The following is a 26483-nucleotide window of genomic DNA, read 5'->3' on the forward strand; positions in this document are numbered from 1 at the left end:
GTGTGTGTGTGTGTGTGTGTGTGTGTGTGTGTGTGTGTGTGTATCACATCTTCTTTATCCATTCATCCATCAGTGGACATTTGGGCTCTTTCCACACTTTGGCTATTGTCGATAGTGCTGCTATAAACATGGGGGTGCATGTGTCCCTTCGAAACAGCACACCTGTATCCCTTGGATAAATACTTAGTAGTGCAATTGCTGGGTCATAGGGTAGTTCTATTTTTAATTTTTTGAGACTCTCCTCTGCTTTCTATGTTCTGAAGGCTGCTTCTGCTGCTCAGGCTTCTCTTAGTTTCCAGAGACGATCACCTGGGAAACCTGAGGAGTCAAGGAAGGAGATGAGGCAGCCCCTGGCCTTGGGGAATAGATGGCCTTAGCCTGGAATTCTGTTGGGAACACATAAACACACACCAAACTGTGTTGCCATGGGAGCCTGCCTAACTCTTCCCTGAGGCTAAACTGGCGGGCCACACCTATGGCCCTCCTTCTGAGTCCATTCCCACCTTTCAGGTCAGCAGGCTTACCAGAAGACCTATGAGTGAGTCACTGTGTCCTGCTTTGGGGTTGTCTTAGCCCTTAGAGCCCAGGGGATCTGGGAGGTAGGTTGGTTTCTGAGTGATAGATAGCAGGCCCTTCCTTGACTCGAGCTACTGATTTGTAAATTCATTCATCCTATTATTGGTGGCATGCCTGCAAGGCATTTCCCAAAATTTTATTATTTTTTAAGTTTATTTATTTATTTTGAGAGAAGAGAGAGAGAGAGAGAGAGAGAGAGAGAATGAGTAGGGTAGGGGCAGAGAGAGAGGGAGAGAGAATTCCAAGCAGGTTCCTCGCTGTCAGCGCAGGCTCCCATGGGCTCAAACTCACAAACTGTGAGATCATGACCTGAGCTGAGATCAAGCTGGGTGCTTGGGGCGCCTGGGTGGCTCAGTCGGTTGAGCGTCTGACTTCAGCTCAGGTCATGATCTCGTGGTTTGTGAGTTTGAGCCCCGCGTCGGCCTCTGTGCTGGCAGCTGGGAGCCTGGAGCCTGCTTCGGATTCTGTGTCCTTTTCTTGCTCTGCCCCTCCCCCACTCATGCTCTATCTCTCTCTCTCTCTCTCAAGAATAAATAAAACATTTAAAAAAATTTTTTAAAAAGATTTGGATGCTTAACCTACTGAGCCACCCAGGTGCCCTGGCATTTCTAATGCTGCCATTATGGTCATTAATGAGACAGTCAAGGTCCCTGCCTGTATGGAGCTTTTTCCTCTTGGTGGGAGAGGTCCCCTAAGTCTGTCAGAATCCCTGAAGTAGGAGGTCTAATTTAGATGTTTGCCATATACTAATTGAATAAATGTAATAAATATATTTTCAAGTTACTAACTCAAATAAGAAAACCGTCTTTGGACAATTTCTTCTGGATTATCCACATTACTGCTTCCCTTGGTGGAGACATCTGGATACTGACTTTGTAAGAAAGTGTCGCTGGAAAGAGCATGTGCAGGCTTTGGATTTAGTCCAGACTTGAGGTCAAGTCTTGAAGGGCTTTTAGTTTCCTGATCTGTAAAATATGGTTAATGGTACCTTCCTCATACAAATAATATATGCAAGAGATCTGACACTTAAAAAAAATTTTTTTTATGTTTATCTACCTTTGAGAGAGAGAGAGAGAGAGAGAGAGAGAGAGAGAGAGAGAGCACGAGCAGGGGAGGAGCAGAGAGAGAGGGAGACACAGAATCCGAAGCAGGCTCCAGGCTCCAAGCCATCAGCACCGAGCCCAATGCGAGGCTCGAACTCACAAACTGCAAGATCATGAACCAAGCCGAAGTCAGAGGCTTAACTGATGGAGCCACCCAGGTGCCCCGAGATCTGACACTTTGATATTAGTGGGAATCCAATAAATGAGGGCTGCCACCATTATCCCCACTGTTTCGACAACCACCACCACCACTACCATTGCTGGCAGGGAAAGGGGCCCTGGACTGAGAGCTGGGGATGACAAGAGGGTGGCAGGGCTCAGTTTGCATGACCAGCTCCCTAGGAATTGGATTTGCAAGCTTGTGTTTTGCATGGTGGCAGATTTTTGCATGCTATCCCTTTATTACTCTCCCCTAGAGTCCTCCTTACAGCCCCAATTGCCACCTCCCTCAGCCCTTGTGAGCCAGCTCGAACCCACCTGGGCACCTACCGTGGGCTGGGCAAGCACTTTGGAGGACACAACGATGCACGAGATACTGTTCCACCCTGCAAGAGGGAATACTGGGACTTCAATTTTTTTTTTTTTAAATATAATTTATTGTCAAATCGGTTTCCATACAACACCCAGTGCTCATCCCAACAAGTGCCCTCCTCCCTGCCCATCACCCATTTTCCCCTCTCCCCCACCCCCCATCTACCCGCAGTTTATTCTCAGTCCTTAAGAGTCTCTTATGGTTTGCCTCCCTCCCTCTCTGTAACTTTTTCCCTCCCCTTCCCCTCCTCCATGGTCTTCTGCTAAGTTTCCCAAGATCCACATATGAGTGAAAACATATGATAGGTCTTTCTCTGACTGACTTATTTCACTTAGCCTAATACCCTCCAGTTCCATCCACATTGCTGCAAAAGGCCGTATTTCATTCTTTCTCATTGCCAAGTAGTATTCCACTGTGTATATAAACCACATCTTCTTTATCCATTCATCAGTTGATGGACATTTAGGCTCTTTCCACGATTTGGCTATTGTTGAGAGTGCTGCTATAAACATTGGGGTACAAGTGCCCCTATGCATCAGCACTCCTGTATCCCTTGGGTAGATTCCTAGCAGTGCTACTGCTGGGTCATAGGGTAAGTCTATTTTTAATGTTTTGAGGCACCTCCACACTGTTTTCCAGAGTGGCTGCACCAATTTGCATTCCCACCAACAGTGCAAGAGGGTTCCCGTTTCTCCACATCCTCACCAGCATCTATAGTTTCCTGATTTGTTCATTTTTGGGACTTTAATTCTTACAAGACCAATGTGTCCAAGCAGGTGCCTGCTCAAGTTCCACGGGGGTGGTGCTGAAGGGGGAGAAGGGGTGGGGAAGCTGCATGGAGGGAGGCTTTAGGAAAGGCAGGGGGACGCAAAAAAGAGAGGAGGTGGAAATCAGGCTGACATTGACTGGAAACCTGCAACTGTTGGGGAAACGTTCCTTTATCTCATGTTCACATCAGCCCTCTTGGGTAGTTGTCTGTATCTGCATTTTCAGCCGAGGAAAAGGAACATCAGAGACATAGATTAAGTAACTTGCCCAGCTCCGCACACTTAGGAAGTGGCTCCAAAATTCTTTTGATTGCATTCACCATCCTGTGGCTTTCCGTCACACCTGGCTGTGGGGCAGTAGCATATGCACGGGGACAATCCCAGCAGTGAGGAATCCACGGGATTCAGATCCCAGTTCTTTAAAAAAAAATTTTTTTTAATGTTTTATTTATTTTTGAGACAGAGAGAGACAGAGCATGAGCAGGGGAGGGGCAGAGAGAGAGGGAGACACAGAATCTGAAGCAGGCTCCAGGCTCTGAGCCGTCAGCACAGAGCCCGACGCGGGGCTCGAACTCACGAATCGTGAGATCATGACCTGAGCCGAAATTGGACGCTTAACCGACTGAGCCACCCAGGCACCCTAGGACCACAGAAGTTCCGTGGTGGCCTCATCATGCTGTTGCTGGAGTGAAGGCGTGCACTCGCGTGCACGTGTGATGAACAAAAGGAAGGAGGCAAGTGTAAACTGTTCAGGGGAGGGTCTGCACACTCACTCTGCAACATCCACTCCGGGCCAGTGCCCTGCCAGGCAGAGGCCGGCACAGAGATAGGAACCAGACTTGGACACTAGAGGACCCCGACCTGTCTGCAAGGAGCTCTGGTCTGGCGCCGGTGGGACAAACGCGATGGCAGGGGTGGGCCCAGCAGCCGCTCTGGCAAATGCGTGTACCAATCTGGCTGGAGCAGAAGGTGGGTGCTAGGGTTGAGTGGGGAGCTACCAGAAGTGCATCTGAGCCACCATCTTGCTTCCCTTCACCTTGGACCCAGCCCTGCAATCAACTGCCATATCCTGTTGGTTCTTTCTTCTTACCGTAAGCTCGATTCCATCCCTGCCTTCCCGCCTCACTGCTCCCACCCCACCACAGGGCTCCCCACTTATGTTCTGCAGTAGCCCCCGTCTAGTCTCCTGCCTCCAGTTTTGCCTCTACCACCTAACCTACACATCTCAACTCACTTAATCTCCCTAAAACACTGCTCTAACCATGTTGCCCTCCTGCCCCACACCTTCACTGCCTCTGTGACCTACAGGATGAGCTCTCGTCTGGACTTTGAAACCCTCAGTCCCCCCACCTCCTCACTACCTAGTTTTTCTGCTCCATTCCAGAGGATTCCTGTTCCCGTCTAATGACTCCTCGCATTTCTGGATCTTTCCATCCAAATTCTTCTTTTGTAAACTCAACTCAATCAAGCCCCAAACCATTTGAAACAGTGCTTCGCCTTCTTCGAAGTCCTAACAGCGTATGTTTGGATCACTCATGTATTTGAAATCAATATTTCATTGAAAAGGTACAAAAGGTAGACTTTGGCCAGGCAGAATTTATATTTGCACAAGGGCTCAGCGTGTATGCCGATATCTTTACACCCCTGCAGCCCTCTAGATTTCCATGCCTTCCTTTGTGTACATTTGGATTAGTGTAGGTAGTGAACATCTGTTGTTGTTACCTGCACTATATCTCATCCTCCTTTTTTGGCGGATCACCAAACTACCACTTTCCCGTAGTTTGGGTGGGGCGGACCACCCCTCTCCAGGCTCTGGCCATGTGTGTGATCTGGTCTTATCAAGGTTTACAGTCTTGTACAGCCCTGGTGGGTTCCGGGATGAGCATGTGATCCAAGACAGCCCAAGGAGAGTCGGCCTTGCCACTTAGGCTGGGAGGATGGGGTGGTCGTTCCAGCCACAGCCTGGAGCCGGTCTGCCCGGGGAAGGAAGGTGACACAGAGGAAAATAAGAGAAGTAGAGAGAGACACTTTCTGATGCCATCACTGAGCCCCTCATCCGGCTATGCCAAAAGTCAGATGCACCCCTGATCCTCCCAATTGGGTGAGCAAATAAGTGATCTCTGACCCTGAAGCCCCTTTGAGTTGGATCTCAGTCGCTTGCAAGCAAGAGTCGTGAGCAATGCCTATCTGCGTGCTGGGGTGTGGATGATATGGCCCCTTGTCCATGGGTGTGTGTGTGGTGTACATTGGAGAGTGGTGTGTATGTGGCTGTGAGGGGTGGGCAAGGTGAGGGGGCGGGCACACGCTCACGTGAGGCAGGGCGATGTGTGGTGTGTGTGTGTGTGTGTGTGTGTGTGTGTGCGAGCCTGTGGGGTGAGGCTGATGTGACTAGCTGTGAAGGCATGTGTACGTGGGGACAGGGGATGTGGGGTATAGATTGGGGTTGTGTGTGCATAGGTGGGGGTGGACATGTGAGGGATTGTTTGTTCTGGCAGAGCACCTGCCTCCTGTGTGTCCTGAGGGCAGGAGTCCAGCCCAGGGAGAACCCAGCAGTTGCTCAGAAAACCCCTGTTTATCATCAGTAGCCTCCACCCTTCAGAGAAAACCCTCATTGTTTTTAGATGAGGCCAAATTTCTTGGAACCCTTGAATGACATATGGAATCATAAAATGTGATGTTCTTGAGTAAGTCAGAAATATCCGAGGCTGTTTAGACCAACTCCTAATATTAGAGGAGGAAACTGAGACTCAGGGTGTGTGACTCCTTGTTTGTTACTTCCTTTTAACCCAGAGGGTAGGGACAGGGGTGGGCAAGGCTGGCATTGGGGCAGCTCACTTAAAAAAAATTTTTTTTAATCTTTATTTATTTGTGAGAGAGAGAGAGAGAGAGAGAGAGAGAGAGAGAAAGTGGGGGAGCAACAGAGAGAGAAGGAGACACAGCAGAATCCAAAGCAGGCTCCAGGCTCTGAGCTGTCAGCACAGAGCCTGACGTGCGGCTCGAACTCACGATCCGTGAGTTCATGACCTGAACCGGAGTTGGACGCTCAATGGACTGAACCACCCGGGCGCCCCTGGGGCAGCTCACTTTTTTTGTTTAAAAAATTTTTAATGTTTTTATTTATTTATTTATTTATTTAAAAAAAATTTTTTTTTCAACATTTATTTATTTTTTGCGACAGAGAGAGACAGAGCATGAACGGGGGAGGGGCAGAGAGAGAGGGAGACACGGAATCGGAAACAGGCTCCAGGCTCTGAGCCATCAGCCCAGAGCCTGACGCGGGGCTCGAACTCCCGGACCGCGAGATCGTGACCTGGCTGAAGTCGGACGCTTAACCGACTGCGCCACCCAGGCGCCCCAACGTTTTTATTTATTTTTGAGACAGAGAGAGACAGAGCATGAGCAGGGGAGGGGCAGAGAGGGGGAGACACAGAATCCAAAGCGGGCTCCAGGCTCTGAGCTGTCAGCACAGACCCCGACGCGGGGCTCGAACTCACAGAGTGTGAGATCATGACCTGAGCTGAAGTCGGACGCCCAACCAACTGAGCCACCCAGACGCCCCATGGGGCAGCTCACTTTTGAGGAGACCCCTCCTTAGTCCTGCCTCTCCATGGGCTATGGTTGCTTTTATGGTGAGTGATTAACCTCTGGCTGTGCGTAGATACCAGGGTATTAGATACCGGGGTGTTTATGACTTCCCTTGATGGGTGCCCTTGATCCCTGAGCCTTCTCTGTAGGGAGGGCTGTGCTTTAGCTGTTTGCATCCTGTTCCTCCTTCAGCTCCTCACCTCCCTAGAACAGACTGGTGTCCCCAAGCCAGAGTGTCCCAGCCACCATGCCAGAAATGGGCTATTACCGTGTGATGTATTGGGCCCCTCAGCCCTCTGAATGTCTGAGTCAGGCCTGACCACATCTGGTCTCAGGCTGACCCTTTTGTTCACCCCAACCTGCCATACACAGATGACCATTTCTTATATACCATGATCCACAACTGTGGAAAAGGTTAGGAAAGGCCTCAGCACTGGCCGTATCCCTGAATGAGGTGGAGACCCGAAGAGCACCTCTCAGAGGCGTAGGCTTCGCGCATGACTTTTCAGGACCCCGCCGGTGCTATGCCATTGGCTTTTCCGTAACCGGTGTGGAAGTCTCACTGCTCCCGTGTAACACAAGCAACAGAGGAGCACTTCTCTTCACCCAGGGGCAGGGAGGGTGCCTTGGGCTACACGTTAGTGTGTGCCTAACCTGGGGCCATCTGCCAATATGGGGTATCGGGGATTCAAAGGTTCTTGTCCAACCCCCTTGTGTTATGGATGATCTCCTTTAGAAGCAGAGCCCGAGAATTTTCTGAGCAACTGGGGCCGGGGGGAGGGGGCTGGAAAATGGAGACTCCGAAGTTTTCATCCTAGACAAGAGTGACTTCAGGCAGCGTGGAGGTGAGGAAGCTCTTCTCCGCAGCTTTCACCATCCTCCTTGCTGGACCCTGGGGCTCGTGGTGGCATCTTGTTCTCAGCCCTTTCTCTCAGGCCCTGCCCCCTGCTCTTTCGTACCATGTAAGTATCATTATTAAAGTATTAGAGTGAGTGGCATTACGTGTCTCTCTGTCTCCCTCAACACATAGTGAAGGCCGTTAGGGACCCTGCTCCCCCAGAGCCTTCCCAACACGTGCCCAGTGTTGAGCCAGCCACCAATGTACTGAGTCAGTGACCGAGGACTCCTAATGGTCACTTTGCAATAGAGATCTTCAAGATGCACTTTGCCTTGGCCAAAGGAGGCTCCCACGTGTACCTAACTGGTGCGAAAGGACCCTAAAAGCTATCTCTCCAGACTTTTCAGGTTGGTGCCTGATAGGCAAATGAATAGATGAAGGAATGAGAGGGTGAATAAAAGCAGGAGGGAATCGAGACCGTGGGTCCTTGCCCCAACTCCCCACCTTCCGGCTCAAGTTGCTAGGCAGGAAGTTCAGAACAATAGACCTCTGGATGAGAGCTACGTTGTTGCCTGTTGCCTGGATAATTCTCAGGGCTGGAGGGTGGGGGTGGGCCTGGGGGCTGAGCCTCAGGTCCTGCTTTTTCTTTCCTCCCTCCTGCACTCCTGTCTGGTAACCTGAACACACTCTGGAGGAAAACTTTTTTCCTGCAGCGGAGCTATGGGGGGTCCCGTGTGACTCCTTCCGTAGGGCTCCTCCCCTCTCCCCTGGGAGGCATTCTCCAGTGACTCCCTGACTTCCAATTCCTGTCACTCAGGTCACCCACACCATTGTCCTCACTGCCATGAGTGGGCCCCTTTCAGGCCTTCTTTTAGTCTCTGTTTCCTTGGCCAGCGCCATGGAATGCCAGGCTCTGGGGACCAGCCCCTCTGTTTCCCTTCTTGAGGAACAGGCATACTATCTTTTTAAGTAGGGATTCTGCAGTGATCTGGGTTGGGGCTTTGGCCTATTTTTTTTTTTTAATTTTTTAATGTTTATTTATTTTTGAGAGAGAGACAGAGAGGGACAGAGCGTGAGAGGCAGAGGGGCAGAGAGAGAAGGAGTCACAGAATCCGAAGCAGGCTCCAGACCCTGAGCTGTCAGCAGAGAGCCCGACGCGGAGTTCGAACTCATGGACCGCGAGATCATGACCCGATCTGAAGTCAGATGCTCAACCGACTGAGCCACCCAGCCATCCTGGGGGCATTGGCCTATTTTCTCTGGGGAGAGAAGAGTGTGTTCCTGGAAGTCTGGATGGTGCAACCAGACCTAAAGTCTTGTGTTCGACCTTGGATTAATGGAGGAAGCTTTCAACAAAACCAGATGGATTGCAGCCTGGATGATTTGGGTGTGCAGGCTCCAGATGGAACCTAAGTAAATGGGAAGGACTCCAAGTGGCTCCCTCCCACCTCGGCTTGCTGGCTCACCCGATGGATGGCGTCTTCCAGTTTGATATGTGCGGAGATCGGGGTGTGAGGAGGTTAAGGTGGGCGGGAGACCTCATCATCTCCAGGCTGTTGGGTGGAGGACTGCAAAATGATTGGTCCCAAGATGGGCCACTTTGGCATGTGGATTCTTTTGAGCTGAGGATAATCAAGGCCCACGAGACTCAGAAAGAAACTTTGATGTTCCCCCTAGCTGCCTAAAGGATTTAGATAGAGGACCTCTGTTCCAGGAAGGGAGCTATCACCACAGATTACAGCATAATATGAACTAGAGGTGGTAGACATGAGAAATTCAGCAAAGTCTGTTAAAATTCCTCTCTGTGTCCCATTGTTTCCTTATGGCCCAGCCTACATTTGTTTACCAAACATTTACTCTTTTCCACCTTCCTGTGAATTGTTTTCCTTTCCCTTGAAGTGCCAGACCCTATAGCCTTGTCCTTAGCTCAGGATGACATATACACCTAATTTTGCCCAACTGTCTCTGGAATCTCTCATGTTTATGAGGATTCCTCACACATAATTAAATTTGATTTCTCCTGTTAAGCTGTCTCATGTCAGGTTCATTCTTAGACCAGTCAGAAGAATCTTGAAGTGTAAGGGGAAATTTTTCTCCTCGAACACGAGGTTGTGTGTCTTTTTCCTCTGCGATGAGGCTTATCTTGCCGTCCTTCTTCCCATACTTGTTCTAGTAACATATTTTTTAAAAATCTTAAACAATTTTTTTTTAATGTTTACTTATTTTCGAGAGAGAGACAGAGTGTGAGTAGGGGAGAGGCAGAGAGAGAGAGAGAGAGGGAAACATAGAATCTGAAGCAGGCTCCAGGCTCTGACCTGGAACCCGACGTGGGGCTCGAACTCACAAACTGTGAGATCATGACCTGAGCTGAAGTCAGATGCTCAACCGACTGAGCCACCCAGGCGTCCCTAAAAAAAATCTTTTTTAATGTTTGGTTTAATTTTGAGAGAGAGTGTGTGAGTGGGGGAGGGGGGAGGGGGGTGCCAGAGGGTCCAACGCGGGCTCTGCGCTGAAAGCAGTAATCCTGATGCCAGGCTCGAACCCACGAACTGCGAGATCATGACTTGAGCCAAAGTCCCAACCCGCGAAACCGTGAGATCATGACCTGAGCGAAAGTCAGACGCTCAACCGACTGAGACACCCAGGCGTCCCCTAATGACTTCTAATCACATCTCCTATCAGGATCAAAATTTCAGTTCAGAGAACATTCGTGGACGTCTAATCAAAGCTCTATGGTGGTGGGATATGGATCAAAGGCTCTGAGCGTGGAGGATTTGCAAGTTCTAGTCCTAACCCTTACCTGACCTAGGAATTCTCCCTGAGCCTGGTGGGCAGCTGCTAAGCCAGCCTTTGTCTCAGTACTTCTCAGGAGAGGAGCTTGCTGTCTCTCTAGGCAGTCTATTCTCACTCTGGCTTTAATCATCAGAGCCGCCACTTATCATGAAGAAAAAGCGTCACCACTTAGTGAACATTGAACAATTTAGGCCTGAGGCCCACAGCACCAAAATCAACCATAAAATCCACTTTATTATTCATGATTTGGTTTACTGATGGGTGTTCCCGACATCTGTGGCTTCCCACTTAAACTAATTGTTCTTGCTGCCTACGAGCTAAAACTCAGCTATTTTTATGCCAACATTAAGATTTTAAGTTGCCCATCTTTTCGAGTGATTTCAGTGCTTTGGGAACACTGCCCTGGTTACTAATGGAGAGGCAGGGAACCTGCTGACCTTTGACATCTAAACAAAATCTTCCCTCCTGTCCCCTGATCCCTATGCTGGCCCACAGGTCTCTGCTTTATATATGTGGCTAATTTATGTTTTTGTGGCCCTTTTGGGTAACAGCTTTATTGACCTATAATTCACACACCGTACAATCCAACCATTTAAAGTATACAATTCAATGGTTTTTAGCATTTTCATGAGCTTGTGCAACCATAACCATAATCAAATTTAAAATATTTTCATCTCTCCCAAAATAATACCTTTGTTCTTTTTGTTTCTTTAATGTTTATTTGTTTCTGAGAGAGAGAGAGAGAGAGAGAGAGAGAGAGTAAGCAGGGGAGGGGCACAGAGAGAGGAAGACAGAATCTGAAGCAGGCTCCACGCCGTCAGTGCAAAGCCGGATGTGGGGCTCGAACCCACAAACCTGGGAACTGTGAGATCATGACCCGAGCCAAAGTTGGACATTCAACCGACTGAGTCACCCAGTGTCCCAAGAATACCTTTATTCTTTAGCAATCACCTCCACTCCCCACCCAGGCTGGAGATGGTCCAGCAACCATGAACCGATTTTCTGTCTGTACAGATTTTCCTGTTCTGGAGAATTCACATAAATAGAATTATGCAGTATGTGGCCTTCTGTGATGGCTTCCTTCACTTAGCAGTGAAAGTGTTACCATATTGTAACATATATCACGACTTCATTCCTTCTTAATGTGAATGATGTTCCATCATGCGGCTATATCACATTTTGCTTATCCATTCATTCATCAGTTGGTGGGCATTTGGGTTGTTTCTTTTTCGGCTTTTACGAATAGTGCTGCTATGAATGCGGTGTCTTGTGTCTTCTCTCCTGATCACCGAGAGGAACTCTGTGCAGACCGTCTTTCCTGATGGTTTCGAGAGACACGTGAGGGTAGCGACTACCCTGCCCACCAACCTCTGCCCCTCCCCCCCCTTCCTGACACAGCTGCCCATGACTCAAGGCCTCCTGGGGTCTTTGAGCTATACCATCTGTCTCCTCTTTCCTCCTTCTGTTCTCTAGGAAAGGCAGTTTGGGGCAGAGTCATCTGGTTGTCAGGGTCGGGCACAGTCAACGCTTTCCCTTTTGCTGGGCAGACCGCAGTGACCAGAGACAGCCTTATAAGGAGTTGGGCCCTGGGCTGCCCCAGGCTGGTTTTCTCTTCACTCACCACTTGGCCCTAGTTCCGGGGCCTTTCCCTTCTGCCTCCAACCCCAGAATCCCAGGCAGGAGCCCTTGGAGAGGGCAGCTTGGGTCTTCTTTTGCATTGAGGCTGGCTTGGGGCATCAGGGGAGGGGTTGGCTGGGGTCCCTGGGCAACAGGGAGCTGACAGATGAGATGCACATACTTCTAGCCTAGGATAGTTCTGCGCTGCCCCACAGCTTGAAAACCACAGGGCTCCTTGTAACCCGCTTTGTCCTCACCTTAAACAAAACGCACTTTAGGAACCAGAAAGCCAGGTGGGTGGAGGCAGAGGGGCTGAGATGTCAGGACTGGCTCTGGGTAGTTCTTTTGTGCTCAGGACTTCCTGTAGGATCCTTCCCCCCACCCCCCCCCAACATCTCCCCTCCTCCCCACCCACCCTGCCACCTCTGCCCCTAATCTGCCCTGGTCCACCTGACGACAGTTGTTGGGGAGGGGAAGAAGTGGGGATCTGGTGTCCTCCCTCCCCAGGGCTGCCATACCTGTCTGACCAGCCCCTCCCTCTCTCTTTCCGGCTCAGCTCTCTGTCCCTGGTTTTGGCCATGGGCCCACATGCCCTCCCTTTGGTCTCTGGAAGGAGAAGTCTCTCTGCCTTGCTAGCGTGGGTGTTTGTTGCAGGGGTAGGGGGGCATGCATTCGATTCACTTTTTGGAAATCAAATCTTCTTTGAAGGGGCTGGGAGAGGGCCTGGTGCAAACAGGTACTCACTGGATTTCGCTGTGCTGGTCCAGCACCTCAGGAGGTGGTGGGGAGAGTGGGGAGGAGAAAAGAGGGGAGGGGAGAAAGGAATGTGGTCTTTGTGTTCCCTCTGGGAGTCTCTGACTCATCTTTCTGGAAGGGACTTACGAGTGTGTACTTCTGTGTGTATCTGTGTGTGCGTTTGGTCTGAGTGGAGCTTTTCTGTGTGTTTTTCTTTTTGGATTTATCTCCGTCGCCAAAGAGGGGGCTGCTGGGTCTTTCTGTCCCTCTGGGTAGGGGTCTGTGTGTCTCTCCTTCTGGAAGTCTGAGCGTGTCTGCTGAAGGATGGGAAGGGTCCTGTATACCTGGCCTCCTGGCAGGTGGGGGCAGTCACTGTCACCCCTTTCCCTGGGTGGGGTGGGGTGGGGCGTGTGCTGCTCAGGCGTCTCCTCCAAGGGACTCAGGTTTCTGGCATCAAGTTGGATGTCACCCAGTCCCCACCTCATGCCCTGCAGGAACTTTCCGAAAATCTAGCCCCAGTCATCACTTAATTGCAGCTGGAATCTCTGCCTCAGGGACCCAAACCTCTTGCCTTACACCTGCAGCCTGCCCCGCCCAGCCCGCCCAGGCCCCGGGGTGCCCTGCACAGCTCCCCATTCTCCAACCTTCTACAGGTGCGTGCTCTGCCCCAACCTGCTGTCCTGACTCATTCTGATAATGGGTTCAGGGAGACAGGTGCAGGGACTCCTCCATCTCCTCCGGCCTGAGAAGAGAAAGAGGGGCCAGGTGGCTACAGCTTGACTCACCATCAGTGCCCCCAACTCCACCCCACCCCACACCTTCCTGCCTCAGGATCCTGCCTCCCTTCCTGTGAATTACCCCCTGGGCGCTATGGGAATGACTCACTCTTCCAAGGAGCAATTATAATGCAGCTTCCCTCTCTCCCGGGCTCCCCCATCTTGCCTTAGTCCTTATTTTTCATTCTCTGTGCCCTTTAGTAAGGCCTACAGTGTTCAGCCTGGCCCCGGGGAATCCTGGGATCTTGGGAGGAGAGGAAGGCACTAGGCCGTGTGCAGGAAAAGTGCTCTGTTGGATCTCACTTTATCTTGCACCTAGAGACCCAGAGGGAAGACAACCAGTGTGTATGCGTGTGTGTGTGTGTGTGTGTGTGTGTGTGTGTGTGCATTTATGCCACAATTATTTACCTAGCCCCTTTGGGCACTATAAAAAAAAGTAACTGAGGAGAAGGGGAGCCTGGGTGGCTCAATCGGTTAAGCGTCCAACTTCAGCTCAGGTCATGATCTCACAGTTCATGAGTTCGAGCCCCCGCATCGGGCTCTGCGCTGACAGCTCAGATCCTGGAGCCTGCTTTGTATTCTATGTCTCCCTCTCTCCTGCCCCTCCCCCGCTCATGCTCTGTCTCTCAAAAAATGAATAAATGTTAAAAAAATTAAAAAAAAAAGCAACCAAGGAGATACCAGACAGTTGGTTGGCCTCAGGTTCAAGGATTTGGAACCTAGAGGGCCTGTCCTCCAGCCTGGGCAGAGTTTCATAATCACCCAACATGGAGACAACATGAGGTGGTGTCTTTGGGGTGTTGGGGGTTCAGGGATCCCTTTCCTGCTATGCTTCTGAGTCCTTGCATTTATTTCTCCAAGGAGGGAAGGAGATGACGCCCAGAGTAGGACTGCAGCGGCTCGGTGACCCCAAGCAAGTCTCTTTGTTATGTGGGGCCCCTGCAAGGCAACTGTTCTCCCCAGTTTTACACTTCCGGAATCCTTCTTTTCTGAGCTTTTGGGGCAGTGCCAGAGTGGGCTCCTGGGTAGGAGCAGCTCTCTGCTGCCCCCACCTGAGTCCGGCCTGTAGGTGGCAGGTGTCGGGTTAGGCCCAGCCCCCTCAGGGCCTAGCCACTCAGGTACCAGGCTGATCCCCCTCCCCTTGGGCTGTGTTCTCTGTTATAAAGGGCCAACCCTGGGGAGCTCTTCCCACCATAGAAGCAGCTTCTCGGCTTCTTCTCGAACCTCAGGCAGGTTCAGCCTACTCGCCTCCACTCCAGCCTCCACACCGGCCTCCACCATGTCCATCAGGGTGACCCAGAAGTCCTACAAGGTGTCCTCCTCCGGCCCCCGGGGTTTCAGCAGCCTCTCCTTCACTAGCGCGCCTGGCTCCCGCATCAGCTCTGCCCTGTCCCGGGTGGGCAGCGGCAGCAGCTTCCGGGGTGGCCTGGGCAGCAGCATGAGTGTGGTTGGGGGCTATGGCAGGCCCGGCGGTATGGGGGCCATCACGGCTGTCTCAGTGAACCAGAGCCTGCTGAGCCCCCTTAAGTTGGAGGTGGACCCCAACATCCAGGCCGTTCGCACCCAGGAGAAGGAGCAGATCAAGACCCTCAACAACAGGTTTGCCTCCTTCATCGACAAGGTGAGGACTGCCCCCCCCCCCCCCCCCCGCTCCGCCCCCCGCGTGGCTGGCAGTGCCTGGGGCTTGCCAGGGGTCCCGACCGGTCTCTTGGTCACCCAGTCTGTGGGTACATCTCCAGCTCTCCACTGGCGACCTGTTGGGCGCCACCCACCCTGCAACACTCTCCCTTCCAGCGATGACTCAGTCCTCCCGTGCATTTTGGTTTGGGCTGGGGCATCTGTGGGGAGAGGGTCCGGGCCGCTTCTGACTCTCAACCTTGAGGCTTCCTCCTTTCACGCATCTCACCCCTACCCGAGTGCTGACCGGGCTATGAAGCTTTAGGCCTGGAAGAGCCTTAGCTGTTCAGTTGTGGGGTGGGACGGGAGGCCCCTCGTCCAGGTTCACCCTCTCCCTAGCCCTGCCCCTAGGGCTCCCCAAAGGTGCCCCTCTGTTTTTTTTTTTTTTTTTAATTTAAATAGGGTTCGATAGGATTCTGGAAGAAGGAAACGGGTGCCTTGACTCAACCAGGCAAATATTGATTGAGGCCTTTGTCGTCCCAGGGCCCGGGTGTGGGGGCACCGAGATGAGTCATCACCCGGCCCCTGCCCTGGGAACCCGCGGGGTGGGCGGGGTCGGGCGGGGCAGAGCCTCGGTCTCCCCCCCCCCCCCGTCTCCCCCCCCCCGTCTCCCCCCCGCCCCGCCCCGTGGGGTGAGGGGCTGAGGCCTTCCATCGTGGGGGAGCGCTCCCCTACTTGGGGAGCTCTTAGTTTCTGGGGGGTGGGGTCGGGGTGAGGGGACGCCAGGGCCTGGCTTCGGGAAAGCTCCATCCAGGATTCAAAGTCTGCGGGCGTTGGATACCTCGCCCAGGTTTCGTGTCCTGTTCAACCCCATAGTTTATGGCTTCAAATAAGGTGTCTGTCTGCCAACGCCCCTCTCCCCACTCGGCCCTTGGCCCCTTTCACTCTTCCCTATCCCGGCTCCGCCCCAACCTGGCTCCACTTTCCCGACGGCAGGCATCGGGGCCGGGTTTTGCAGCCTGGATGTTTGCTGCCCCAGGGGCCCCGGTGGGGGTGGGGGTGGGGGGAGTGCCCAGCGCGCTGGAGGATTGGGCCACTCCCTGCTGAGTGGCTCCTGGAGGCATTGTGGGAAGGGAAGGAGGCAAATCCTGGGGCAGAGTGACGCCCTTAGGAATTGGAGTCCCCCAGGGAATTGGCACTCCCCTGTTTGTGGCCGGCTTGCTGCCCCCTTGGCCCAAAGCACCCTTGACTTCACTCCTTGACGGGGTTTTGTTAGCTTTGGGGTCCTCGCAAGTGAGTAGTTAGGCACCGGGCTCTGAGTCCGAGTTCCTGGATCACAGTACTCTGCCCTTCCCTTTGATGGGGCTACTTTGCCAAATCTGATCTCATCTATAAAATGGGCTTGATAATCCCTAAATCAAAGAGGTGTTGCCGATTCAAGCATATGATGTATGTAAAGAGCTTAGCAGTGCTTGGCCCATATTAAGCAGTCCAGTAAGGCTAAAGGTTAAAATCATGTACTCTTTATAATTTGGGGGCTGAATGACATGGGGAAGAAAGGATTTCTAGAGAAGAATTTGTTGGCTCTAGACCAGACCCTTAAATCCACCTTCTCTTTTAAGTCCCCTCAAGTTAAAGAACAGAAAAAGTGACGACTTGGGGTTAAGAAAAACACATTCTTGTTTTTGGAACCAGTCTGTTATTCTTTCTTTTAAAAATTTCCTTTCTGGGGAGCTTGGCTGGCTCAGTCAGTGGAGTATGTGACTCATGATCTCGGAGTTGTGAGTTCAAGCCCCATGTTGGGTGTAGAGACTACTTAAAAAATAAAATCTTATATAAAAAAAAAATCCTTTTTGATATGCCCTAGTTTCTTCCTGAAATCTGGATCCCTTGAGCCCAAGGAACCCAGAAACTTTGTGTTTGGGGCAGGAGGAGAGGGCTGTGGATTCGGGGGTGGGGGTCAGTGGGAAGACCTCCATGATGCTGGAGAATCACAAAGGGAGTGTGGTGGAGACGGGGGTGTTTGGTTTGCACATAGATCTGCCTGGTCTCTTGCCCCTTTCCCAACGCCCAGTGACATCTGCACAGAGATAGGCTCCTGAAAGGGCCTGCCTGGGCTTCTTTAGGCTACCGCAGGGTTGGGGAGACCCAGGCTCAGAGAGAGTAAGCAACTGAATGTTGCTCGGCACAGGTTGGTAGCAGCATTTGGCTAAAACCTGGGTCTTCTGGTCAGTGTTCTCCAGGCCGAAGAGCTCAAGTTTCTCTGTAATCTCTAGGAGTCCCTCAGAGCCACTCCCAATAATAATGATGATGACAGCAATATTTGATATGAGCCCTTGAATTTCCTTTTCAACCTTACATAAAGTATTAATCGAAACTTGGCTATTCTTGCTGATTTGTAATACACAGTCTAAGTAAAGAAGACCTATTCGTTCTACGAGTATCGTTTCAGCGTAACTCCCCTAGCTGATCCCTTCCGTCTATGCACTTGCCTATCATCCCCACTTGTCCCCACCCCCGCACTAGAGGCACATGGCCCCCTAGTCCACTCACCGCCGTGCTGGCTCTTTCAGGCCATTGGTGATTCTCCCAGAACAGCTAACCAGCTCTCTGGGTTCTGGAGACCCCACTGCCCGGGAAGTGGGTTAGAGGAAAGGACAGTGCTTGCTTCCCCCCACACTGCACCTGATGGCCTGATGTGGACCTTCTTGCTCCCTCCTTCCCTCATGCAGGTGCGGCACCTGGAGCAGCAGAACAAGATTCTGGAGACCAAGTGGAACCTCCTGCAGCAGCAGAAAACCGCTCGCAGCAACATGGACAACATGTTCGAGAGTTACATCAACAACCTCCGACGGCAGCTGGACACCCTGGGCCAGGAGAAGCTGAAGCTAGAGGTGGAGCTTGGCAACATGCAGGGCCTGGTGGAGGACTTCAAGAATAAGTGAGCTGCCCTCCCACCGCCCCCTACCGACTGAAGTCCTCCTGCCCTGCCTAAGACCCCAGGGCCCTCTGCTTGTTGGGCAGTGCAGTCCTATGTAATTAGGGTGACCAGAGGCCCAGGCTTTCCAGAACAGTCTAGGTTTATGCCCATTGTCCAGGCATAATTGTTAACAGCACCCACCCCCTTTCGATCTCAGAACTGTCCAGATTTGGACAACAAGGTATATGTTAATATTTACGTCGTAAGCATCAGATGGGAGAGGCCTCTGGTACGTACCTGCAGCCTTGGCCTCATTTTCTCCTTACCCTTGATTTCCAGCACACTCCAGAAAGTTCTGTCTGAGGTCTCCTGTCAATCCCCGCTGCTAACCCTCTTCATATGCCTAATCCAATGTGCACACGTGGATTCAGAGAGGGGTTTCCTGCCACAGGCCTCCCCACTGGCTGATGATAGCCCTGGGGTAGGGGTGGGGAAAGAGTTGACTGGTTGGGGCGAAGCACCAGACCAGCCCTCGTGTCCTTCATGAACTGAGTTTCCTAGATATTGCCTCCCCAAATACTCAGGATAACCTCACCTTTGCCTTCACCCTCTGATTCTAATTCTGTTCCTCACCAGATACGAGGAGGAGATCAAAGAACGTGCAGACATGGAGAATGAATTTGTCCTCATCAAGAAGGTGAGGGAACACTCCTCCCCGACCAGACATGGGACGCGGGGCTTAGAGACTTGGATTAGGAGGTTTTCCGGGTTCTGTCCCTAAATGTGTCCAAGTAATGGGGCATTTGGGTGCCTCCCAGGTATACAGCAGAGAAAGATAGACAAGGACCGAGGGATACTTAGGTACATTTGGACAGAACTCTGAACATTGATGTTAGGACGTGGTTAAGAAAATGGAGGTCTGGGGGCGCCTGGGTGGCGCAGTCGGTTAAGCGTCCGACTTCAGCCAGGTCACGATCTCGCGGTCCGGGAGTTCGAGCCCCGCGTCAGGCTCTGGGCTGATGGCTCAGAGCCTGGAGCCTGTTTCCGATTCTGTGTCTCCCTCTCTCTCTGCCCCTCCCCCGTTCATGCTCTGTCTCTCTCTGTCCCAAAAATAAATAAACGTTGAAAAAAAAAAAAATTAAAAAAAAAAAAAAAAGAAAATGGAGGTCTGGCCATGGAAGGGCCTCTTAGTGGAGGAGGAGGGCTGCAGAAACTGAGGTAAACGTGTTTGGGCTGGGGATACAGGTGTGATGGGGCTGAGGCTGGAGAATCAGGCCATGGAGTGAGGTGGAAAAGTCAGTTGGTTAGAGGTTCTGTGTCTGGGCCATTGGGTGTCCCTGGTTGGGGTTGTGTGTGGACACTCAGCTCAGGCTGCCCCTCCCCTACCACCCAGGATGTGGACGAAGCTTACATGAACAAGGTAGAGCTGGAGTCCCGCTTGGAAGGGCTGACCGACGAGATCAACTTCTTAAGGCAGCTGTATGAAGAGGTATGTTCTTGGGGGCTGAGGACTGAGGGTCCCCTGCCCTGTCAGAGGCTCCTCCCAGCCCCCAGTGCATCAGCAGGCAGAGTATCACCAACTGAATGATTACAATTATTGACATAACCCAGCATGACGGTTCTATATGTTTTGCACCCCCTGCATGAGGGTGAGGGAGGCTTTATTACCCCATTTCATAGGTGAGGAAACAGGCTCCGGAATGAAGTATCTTGTCCAAGGTCTTCATACAGAGTGGTGACCCAGCTACAACTTGAACCTGCTCTGTCCCCAGAGCCTTTGTTCTGAATCTTTGGGCCTTCTAGAAAGCTCTTCAGGGGCTTACTACTGGTAGCTGAGTGTGGAAGGGCGCTGCTGCTCAGGTTACACACCTGAAGCCAGGTTGCCTTATTATCCTTATCTTCTTTCACCTGTACTTCCCCCCAGGTTTCAGGTCTTTGACATGTCTTCCTTCTTCAGGAACGTGGCCCTCTCCCCGGCTCTAACTCCACCTGCTTCTCTCCTCTGTTGCTGGCCTCCGTTTTGTCCCTAAAGAAGTTCCTTCTGCCAGAGGGGACTTCTTGGGTGCAGGGACAGGGCCTTACCCCCCCACCCCACCTGCCCCCTACAGGAGATCCGTGAGCTGCAGTCCCAGATCTCAGACACGTCTGTGGTGCTGTCCATGGACAACAGCCGCTCCCTGGATCTGGATGGCATCATTGCCGAAGTCAAGGCCCAGTACGAGGAAATTGCCAACCGTAGCCGGGCTGAGGCTGAGACCATGTACCAGATCAAGGTGAAGAGTGGGGTCACTAGGTTGGCCCTCCCCTCTGGCTGGTTCTGTGCCCTAGTACTTAAGGAGGGAGCAGGATTTCAAAGTCGACCTTGCCTGCTGTGAGCTGGGCCTGCTGAGTGGGTACTGTGGAGACAGGGATATTCGTGTGCCTGGAGGTCTGGAAGAAGGCCGGCAGTGGTGTGTGCGTGTGTGTGTGGGGGTGGGGTGGGGGGGGTGGGGGTGGGGCAGGGGTGAGGTGAGATGAGCAGGGCATTTGCCTCACTCCTGCCTCATACCTGCAGTACGAGGAGCTGCAGACATTGGCCGGGAAGCATGGGGATGACCTCCGTCGCACGAAGACGGAGATTTCCGAGATGAACCGGAACATTAACCGACTCCAGGCTGAGATTGAGGGCCTCAAAAACCAGGTATGGGCTGGGCTGGCGGTGGGAGAGGATCCCTGGACTTGTGTGGGTGACAGTGAGCAATGCAGCAGGGAGTGAGGGGCCTGGGAAAGAATCCTAGACCGGACTTCCAGGTTCTCAGGCTGCTCCTGGGAGGCTGAAGGGCGCGGAAGAGGTTCCTGGGGACGTCACAGGGGCCAGAGGGGGTGTGACAGACAGGTTGGGGTCCAGAATGGGTTCTCCCAAGCCTGCTTTATTTTATTGTCTTGTAAATCAGGGTAAGGTCAGGCTCTGCTGCTTTTAACACAGTCTGGAAAGCAGAGAGCTGGCCCAGTTAGGGCGGGGATGATGCTTCATGGCGTCCCAGGTGAGAAGTTTGTTCAAGGAAGAGTCTGGGAACTGCTTGGATTTCCCTATTCTGGTTCCTTTTTTTTTTTTTTTTAATTTATTTATTATAAGTAAACTCTATACCCAACGTGGGGCTTGAACTCATGACCCTGGGATCAAGAGTCACATGCTCCACCACCGCCAGCCACTGCCCCGCCCCACTCTATTTGGGTTCCTGAAGCTCATTGGTAGCATTTTCTTGGTGCTAGGTGGAGTTGGTTAATCTAGGTCAGGGAGAGGCTCTGGTCCCTAAAAAAGGGAAAGGGAAGGTGGGTGCAGGGGGAGGAGATAACCAGGCTCTGCCCTGACCTGCTTACCTTCTCCCTGCCCCCACAGAGGGCTTCCCTGGAGGCCGCCGTAGCTGATGCCGAGCAGCGTGGGGAGCTGGCCGTGAAGGACGCCAATGCTAAGGTGGCCGAGCTGGAGGCTGCCCTGCAGCGGGCCAAGCAGGACATGGCCCGGCAGCTGCGGGAGTACCAGGAGCTCATGAACGTCAAGCTGGCTCTGGACATCGAGATCGCCACCTACCGCAAGCTGCTGGAGGGCGAGGAGAGCAGGTGGGTGTTGGGGTCTCTGGGCGGCCCTGGCGCCCCAGCCCTGGGACCTGGCGTGGGGAGGGGTGGGAATTGAGTCCCGTGGTCCTGGAACCAGGGTCAGGAGTTGGCTCTGATGTCCCGTGTGTCCTCTGGGTCCAGGCTGGAGTCTGGGATGCAGAACATGAGTATCCACACTAAGACCTCCACCGGCTACTCAGGTGAGTGTCCTGGCCCTGGGGTGCAGGGCAGGAGGGTGGGGCCTTTTCAGCCAGCTCCTATACGTCTCCCTCTTGTACAGGTGAGGAAACTTGGGGTGCAGTCAGATGTCTTGTCCAAGGTCACATAACTAATTCAAAGCTCTGTCCTACTCTGCTCCTGGTTTCCCCCCAGTAATCCTAAAATAATGAAGCAGGGTGATTTCCCAGGCCTGCGGACTATGTAGGGAGTGACAGGGAACAGGGGACACGGAGCCTGATGTGTACATGGCCTTGTGCGCTCATGTGACTGCTTCTATCCCTGACCAGGTGGGCTGGTCTCAGCCTACGGGGGCCTCATGAGCCCTGGCCTCAGCTATGCCATGCAGTCTGGCTTCGGCTCTGGTGGGAGCTCTGCTTCCTCCAGCCGTGTCAGCTCCTCCAAGGCTGTGGTGGTGAAGAAGATCGAGACCCGTGATGGGAAGCTGGTGTCCGAGTCGTCTGACGTCCTGTCCAAGTGAACAACCACTGTGGTCTCTCCCAGCCTCCCCGCTCCAGTGGCTGCCATAGAGCCTGTGGGGGAAGGAGCTGTGCAGGGGAGCATCGGGAACGGGAGGCCCACCTAAGCCTCGCCCCAGTCCTCGGCCTACCCTTAGGGGGAGTCCACTGCCCTGGGTACCCCCTCTTGCCCCCAGCTAAAAGCCAATTCAAGAGTCTTTTCCCAAATAAAGCCTCAGATGGCTCTGCCAATCCCACTTGGCTGTGTGCAGCCCGTGTTAAGGGGTGGGGTGGGGTGAGGTGGGGGAGAGGTGGTCGGGAGGCCTCTCTTGGGACTCAGAAGCTGGGGGGAGGGGATCCTGGAAAGTAGGGGGCACCGGGGAGGAAAGTCTTGCCTTCTTTAGGCTGTTCCCAGAGAGACTTCTTTGCTGAAAGCCAGATGACGCCTTGCCCATTAACGTGCTCTTAAATACCCATTTCATTTTATCTGTGCAACAAAGCCTTCGAGGCCAGCAGAGCAGGTTTTGGGTGGAATTATCAGGAGAGAGTTCAGTTTCCTTTCTATAGCATCACAGGACCGCTTGCACATAGGGCCAAGTAACTGGCCCAGCTAGAAAGAGGAGGGTCTGGCATTGGAACCCAGTTCAGTTCCCAAGCCTTTCCTCTTCCTCCTCAGCCAGGCACATGGCATTTTCTCGGTGGCCACAGATGTCTTTTTACCATCGTGATTCCTTTGCAGCTGAGGACCAAGGAGTCCTGGTTTTCCCATCCCTTCAGAAGCCCAGAGTCCATTTCTAGTAACTGGGTGTGTGTCACACCTGCAATTTCTAGAAGCCAAGATCGTATAGGACTTGGCATTGATAAGTGGGCTCTTCCCTGTTCCACTCACGGTTGCACCCACCGTACAGTGGTCTTTGCCCCCCCGCTTTCCACCCTTTTAAATGCACTTTTTATATTATAGACACAGCTGAGTATGCGAAGGGCGTGTGCGTTCTGTGTTTGCATGTGGAGGGTGTGCTGTGTGTATATGGGTGTGGATATATTCTGTGGAATGTGTAAAGGGGTTTGCCTGTTTTTGCTGAAATGCAGCCTCCAAGGTCTAGGGCAGGACCAGAGGTTTAGGACACAGCGAGGTGGGGCAGCGCATCCCTGGCCTGTGGTTTCACTGCCACGACCAGGGAGTTCTAGGCTGATATGTTGGCCCCCTAGACTAAGTGTGGACAGGCCCTTATTTACTTTCCGAAACACCAAGGGAGAATAAACAAGACAATACAGAAGTGTGGACAGCTGGCACTGGAAGTTCAAGTTCTGGTCCTGCTTGTGGGTCTCCAAGCTTCTGTCCCCAGACCCTTGGTTTCCCAGCCTCTGGACTCTATCTTGCTACCTCCCTAGCCACCCACCTCAGTGAAGCTGCTTCCAGACTGATTCCCCTCATTCTACTGCCCCACCCCCTCCCGGGGCCAGGGTTCTGGACTCTGTTGCAATAAAGGACTTCCCTCTTCAATGATAAAACTAAGCACCATTATTTAGAACAGCACTGGGGTGCCTGGGTGGCTCAGTCTGTTGAGTGACTTGGGCTCAGGTCATAACCTCATGGTTCGTGAGTTCGAGCTCTGCGCCGGGCTCTGTGCTGACAGCTCAGAGCCTGGAGCCTGCTTTGGATTCTGTGTCTCCCTCTCTCTCTGCCCCTCGCCTGCTCATGCTCTGTCTCTTTCTCCCTCTCAAAAATAAAGAAACGTAACCAAAAAATTTAGAACAGCATCATCTCTAATTATTGTGGCAGCAGCTTCAAGTAAATTCATTTTTGTTGCAACTTGCAAATGTATATATACAACGCTAACCAGCCTTCTGCTCACGTGTGACTGACTCACCAGGTCCCAGGAGGTGGCAGGGTAGTGTTAGAGCCCAGAGCAAGCCCACCACGAAGTGAAAGGGACCTCTTGCCCACTGAGGCCCCGAGTCAATATTTTCTTTTTTTTTTTCTTTTTTTAATTTTTTTTTTTCAACATTTATTTATTTTTGGGACAGAGAGAGACAGAGCATGAATGGGGGAGGGGCAGAGAGAGAGTGAGACACAGAATCAGAAACAGGCTCCAGGCTCTGAGCCATCAGCCCAGAGCCCGACGCGGGGCTCGAACTCACGGACAGCGAGATCGTGACCTGGCTGAAGTCAGACACTTAACCGACTGCGCCACCCAGGCGCCCCCCGAGTCAATATTTTCTATTGTGCCCCCCCTTAATCCTTCTTGAAGCTAGCCACCTTTCTTATTAGGCCCTGCCCCCCGGGACAGTGGGCATGCAGGGGGCAGCCAAGGGTCCCACCAGTAGCCTCCTAGAATTTCCTTCTACACCCCAGGTGTTTGTTCAGGGAAAGACAGAAAAGCTTCGGGGAGAATTCCTTTTCCCTCCCTCCCCCTCCTTCCTGTCCCAGTTGCTGTGTACCTACTATGTGATCAAGGTCACTCAGGAGATAACAAAATACCAGAGCTTAGACAAGGACACTGAGGAAGGATGGAAACGTTACTTCAATACCCACTTGAGGGCGGAGCTTGTCCATCACATTCCAGCCCTCCGAGGGGCCTGGGTATTAAAACCCCCATTTTATGCACAGACTTTGCATAAGGTTACCCTGTAAGTGATGGAAGTGATGTCTGATGCTTGGACCAGCGGGCGCTTTTTTGACGATACTCGATTTTTATCATATGTACGCATGTCACACGCAGCTGAAAAAATTTAAGCTCGTTTTTGTTTTTGAGTAGATCTAAAGGTCCCCCATACACAATTCTAAGTACAAACGGCCTCCTTCCTCACCAGCCACCCGGTTTCTCGCCCAGAGGGTAACTAACATTACCTGTTTCTTGTAATTCATCTCAGCTAGAGTTTATGTACATATTAATTCCTTAGGTACATACATATATACAGGTGTACTTTTCTTTCACAAAGGGTTTTACACTATATGTAGTATTGTGTGTCGTGCTTTGACATTCCGTCAGTGCCTGTTCTTCCATATCAGCATGCAAATTGTTGTCTTATGCTTTTTCAAAGCTGCATGATATTCTGCCTATGGATCCTATGTATGTATTAGTGTCAGGAAGTAAGTAAGTAAGCAAGCAAGCTCTATGCCCAATGTGGGGCTTGAACTCACGACTCTGAGATCAAGAGTTCCGTGAGCTACTGATCGAGCCAGCCAGGTGCCCCATATTACAAAAATTTTTTAAATTGAGTTTTTAATTTTAATTCCAGGATAAAGTCTCATATTTTATTTAACCAATTCTCAAATTGTGGGTCTTTTCAATCTTCTGCTATGACAGCAAAGTTGCAGTTAATGACCTTGGATACATGGCATACTGTACATGATGAGGGTATCTGAATAATTCCCGGAGTTGCTGAGTCAAAGTAAATGTACATTAAAAAAATTTTTTTAAGGTTTTATTTTTAAGTAATCTCTACACCCAGCATGGGGCTTGAACTCACAACCTCAAGATCGAGAGTCGCATGCCCCACCGACTGAGCCAGCTAGGCACCCCTGTACGTTTAAATCTTCCATAGATATTAGAAAAGAAGCTTGTGTTTTTATAGGACTGAATTTTAGTTTTCTAGAAAATCTATGGGTATAGAAGGCCCATGTTTGACTATCCCAGGGGAATCAGACATTGCTCCTCAACTCTCACCCCTCCAGGAATAAAATAATGAATCTTCCAAGCATTTGTGGGTCATTCTTCATACATTGTCGTTTCAAGGTTTGCTCTGCCCTCCGAAGGTGATCTGGGCTAAGATGGCCCGTGATCACCTTAGGTGATCTAAAGCAGGCTCAGGAGGAGGTCCGGACAGAACTAGGGTGCAAGGTGGTGGGAAGGGAGGAGGCCGCTGGGAGAAGTACCCCGTGAGGAAGAGAAGAGGGGGCTGGAGATCAGCTGGCCAGTGGGCCAGCCACAGGCTTCTTCTTTGCATATCCTGGTCAGTGTTAGCTGCTTTGCCTATTCGGCACCCCTTCTCCTGTTCTGGTAACAGAACAAACACTCCGCCTACCTGGCCACTCCCACTGTATCCCCCTTCTTTTCAGGAACTGTGCTGTCCAGCTCTAGCCTGTGGTTCTGGTGGGCCTGCCAGTCACAGTACTTCTCTGGGCCCAGGAGGGCTGGAGTCAGCCTGGCCAATCAGAGAACAAAGCCTTTGTTCCTTTTTTGCTGAAGTGTAACATAGATGTAATAAAAGGCAGAAAGGGCTTGATGGATTTCTGCTTATCTTCCCACGTACAACATAGAACATTTCTTGTATCATAGAAGCTTTCCTTGGACTCCTTGCCAGAGTGCGCTTTTTTTCTTTTCTTTTTTGATGTTTATTTATTTATTT

General features: G+C 51.8%; 1 protein-coding gene across 1 annotated transcript; it reads left to right on the top strand.

Moving 5' to 3' along the window:
- The first annotated feature begins 14493 nt into the window (after positions 1–14493).
- On the top strand, positions 14494–22387 carry KRT8 (keratin 8). Its single transcript, XM_086713297.1, has 9 exons — positions 14494–14943; positions 17672–17880; positions 18496–18556; positions 19253–19348; positions 19968–20132; positions 20414–20539; positions 21239–21459; positions 21598–21656; positions 21963–22387. Exons 1-9 carry the CDS (start codon positions 14602–14604, stop codon positions 22151–22153), a joined length of 1470 nt encoding a protein of 489 aa, XP_086569423.1. The 5' UTR covers positions 14494–14601; the 3' UTR covers positions 22154–22387.
- The last annotated feature ends 4096 nt before the right edge of the window (positions 22388–26483 follow it).

The sequence above is a fragment of the Puma concolor genome, chromosome B4, assembly GCF_028749965.1.
Source record: "Puma concolor isolate L17-30 chromosome B4, mPumCon1.1.hap2, whole genome shotgun sequence".
Classification (NCBI taxonomy): Eukaryota; Metazoa; Chordata; class Mammalia; order Carnivora; family Felidae; genus Puma; species Puma concolor.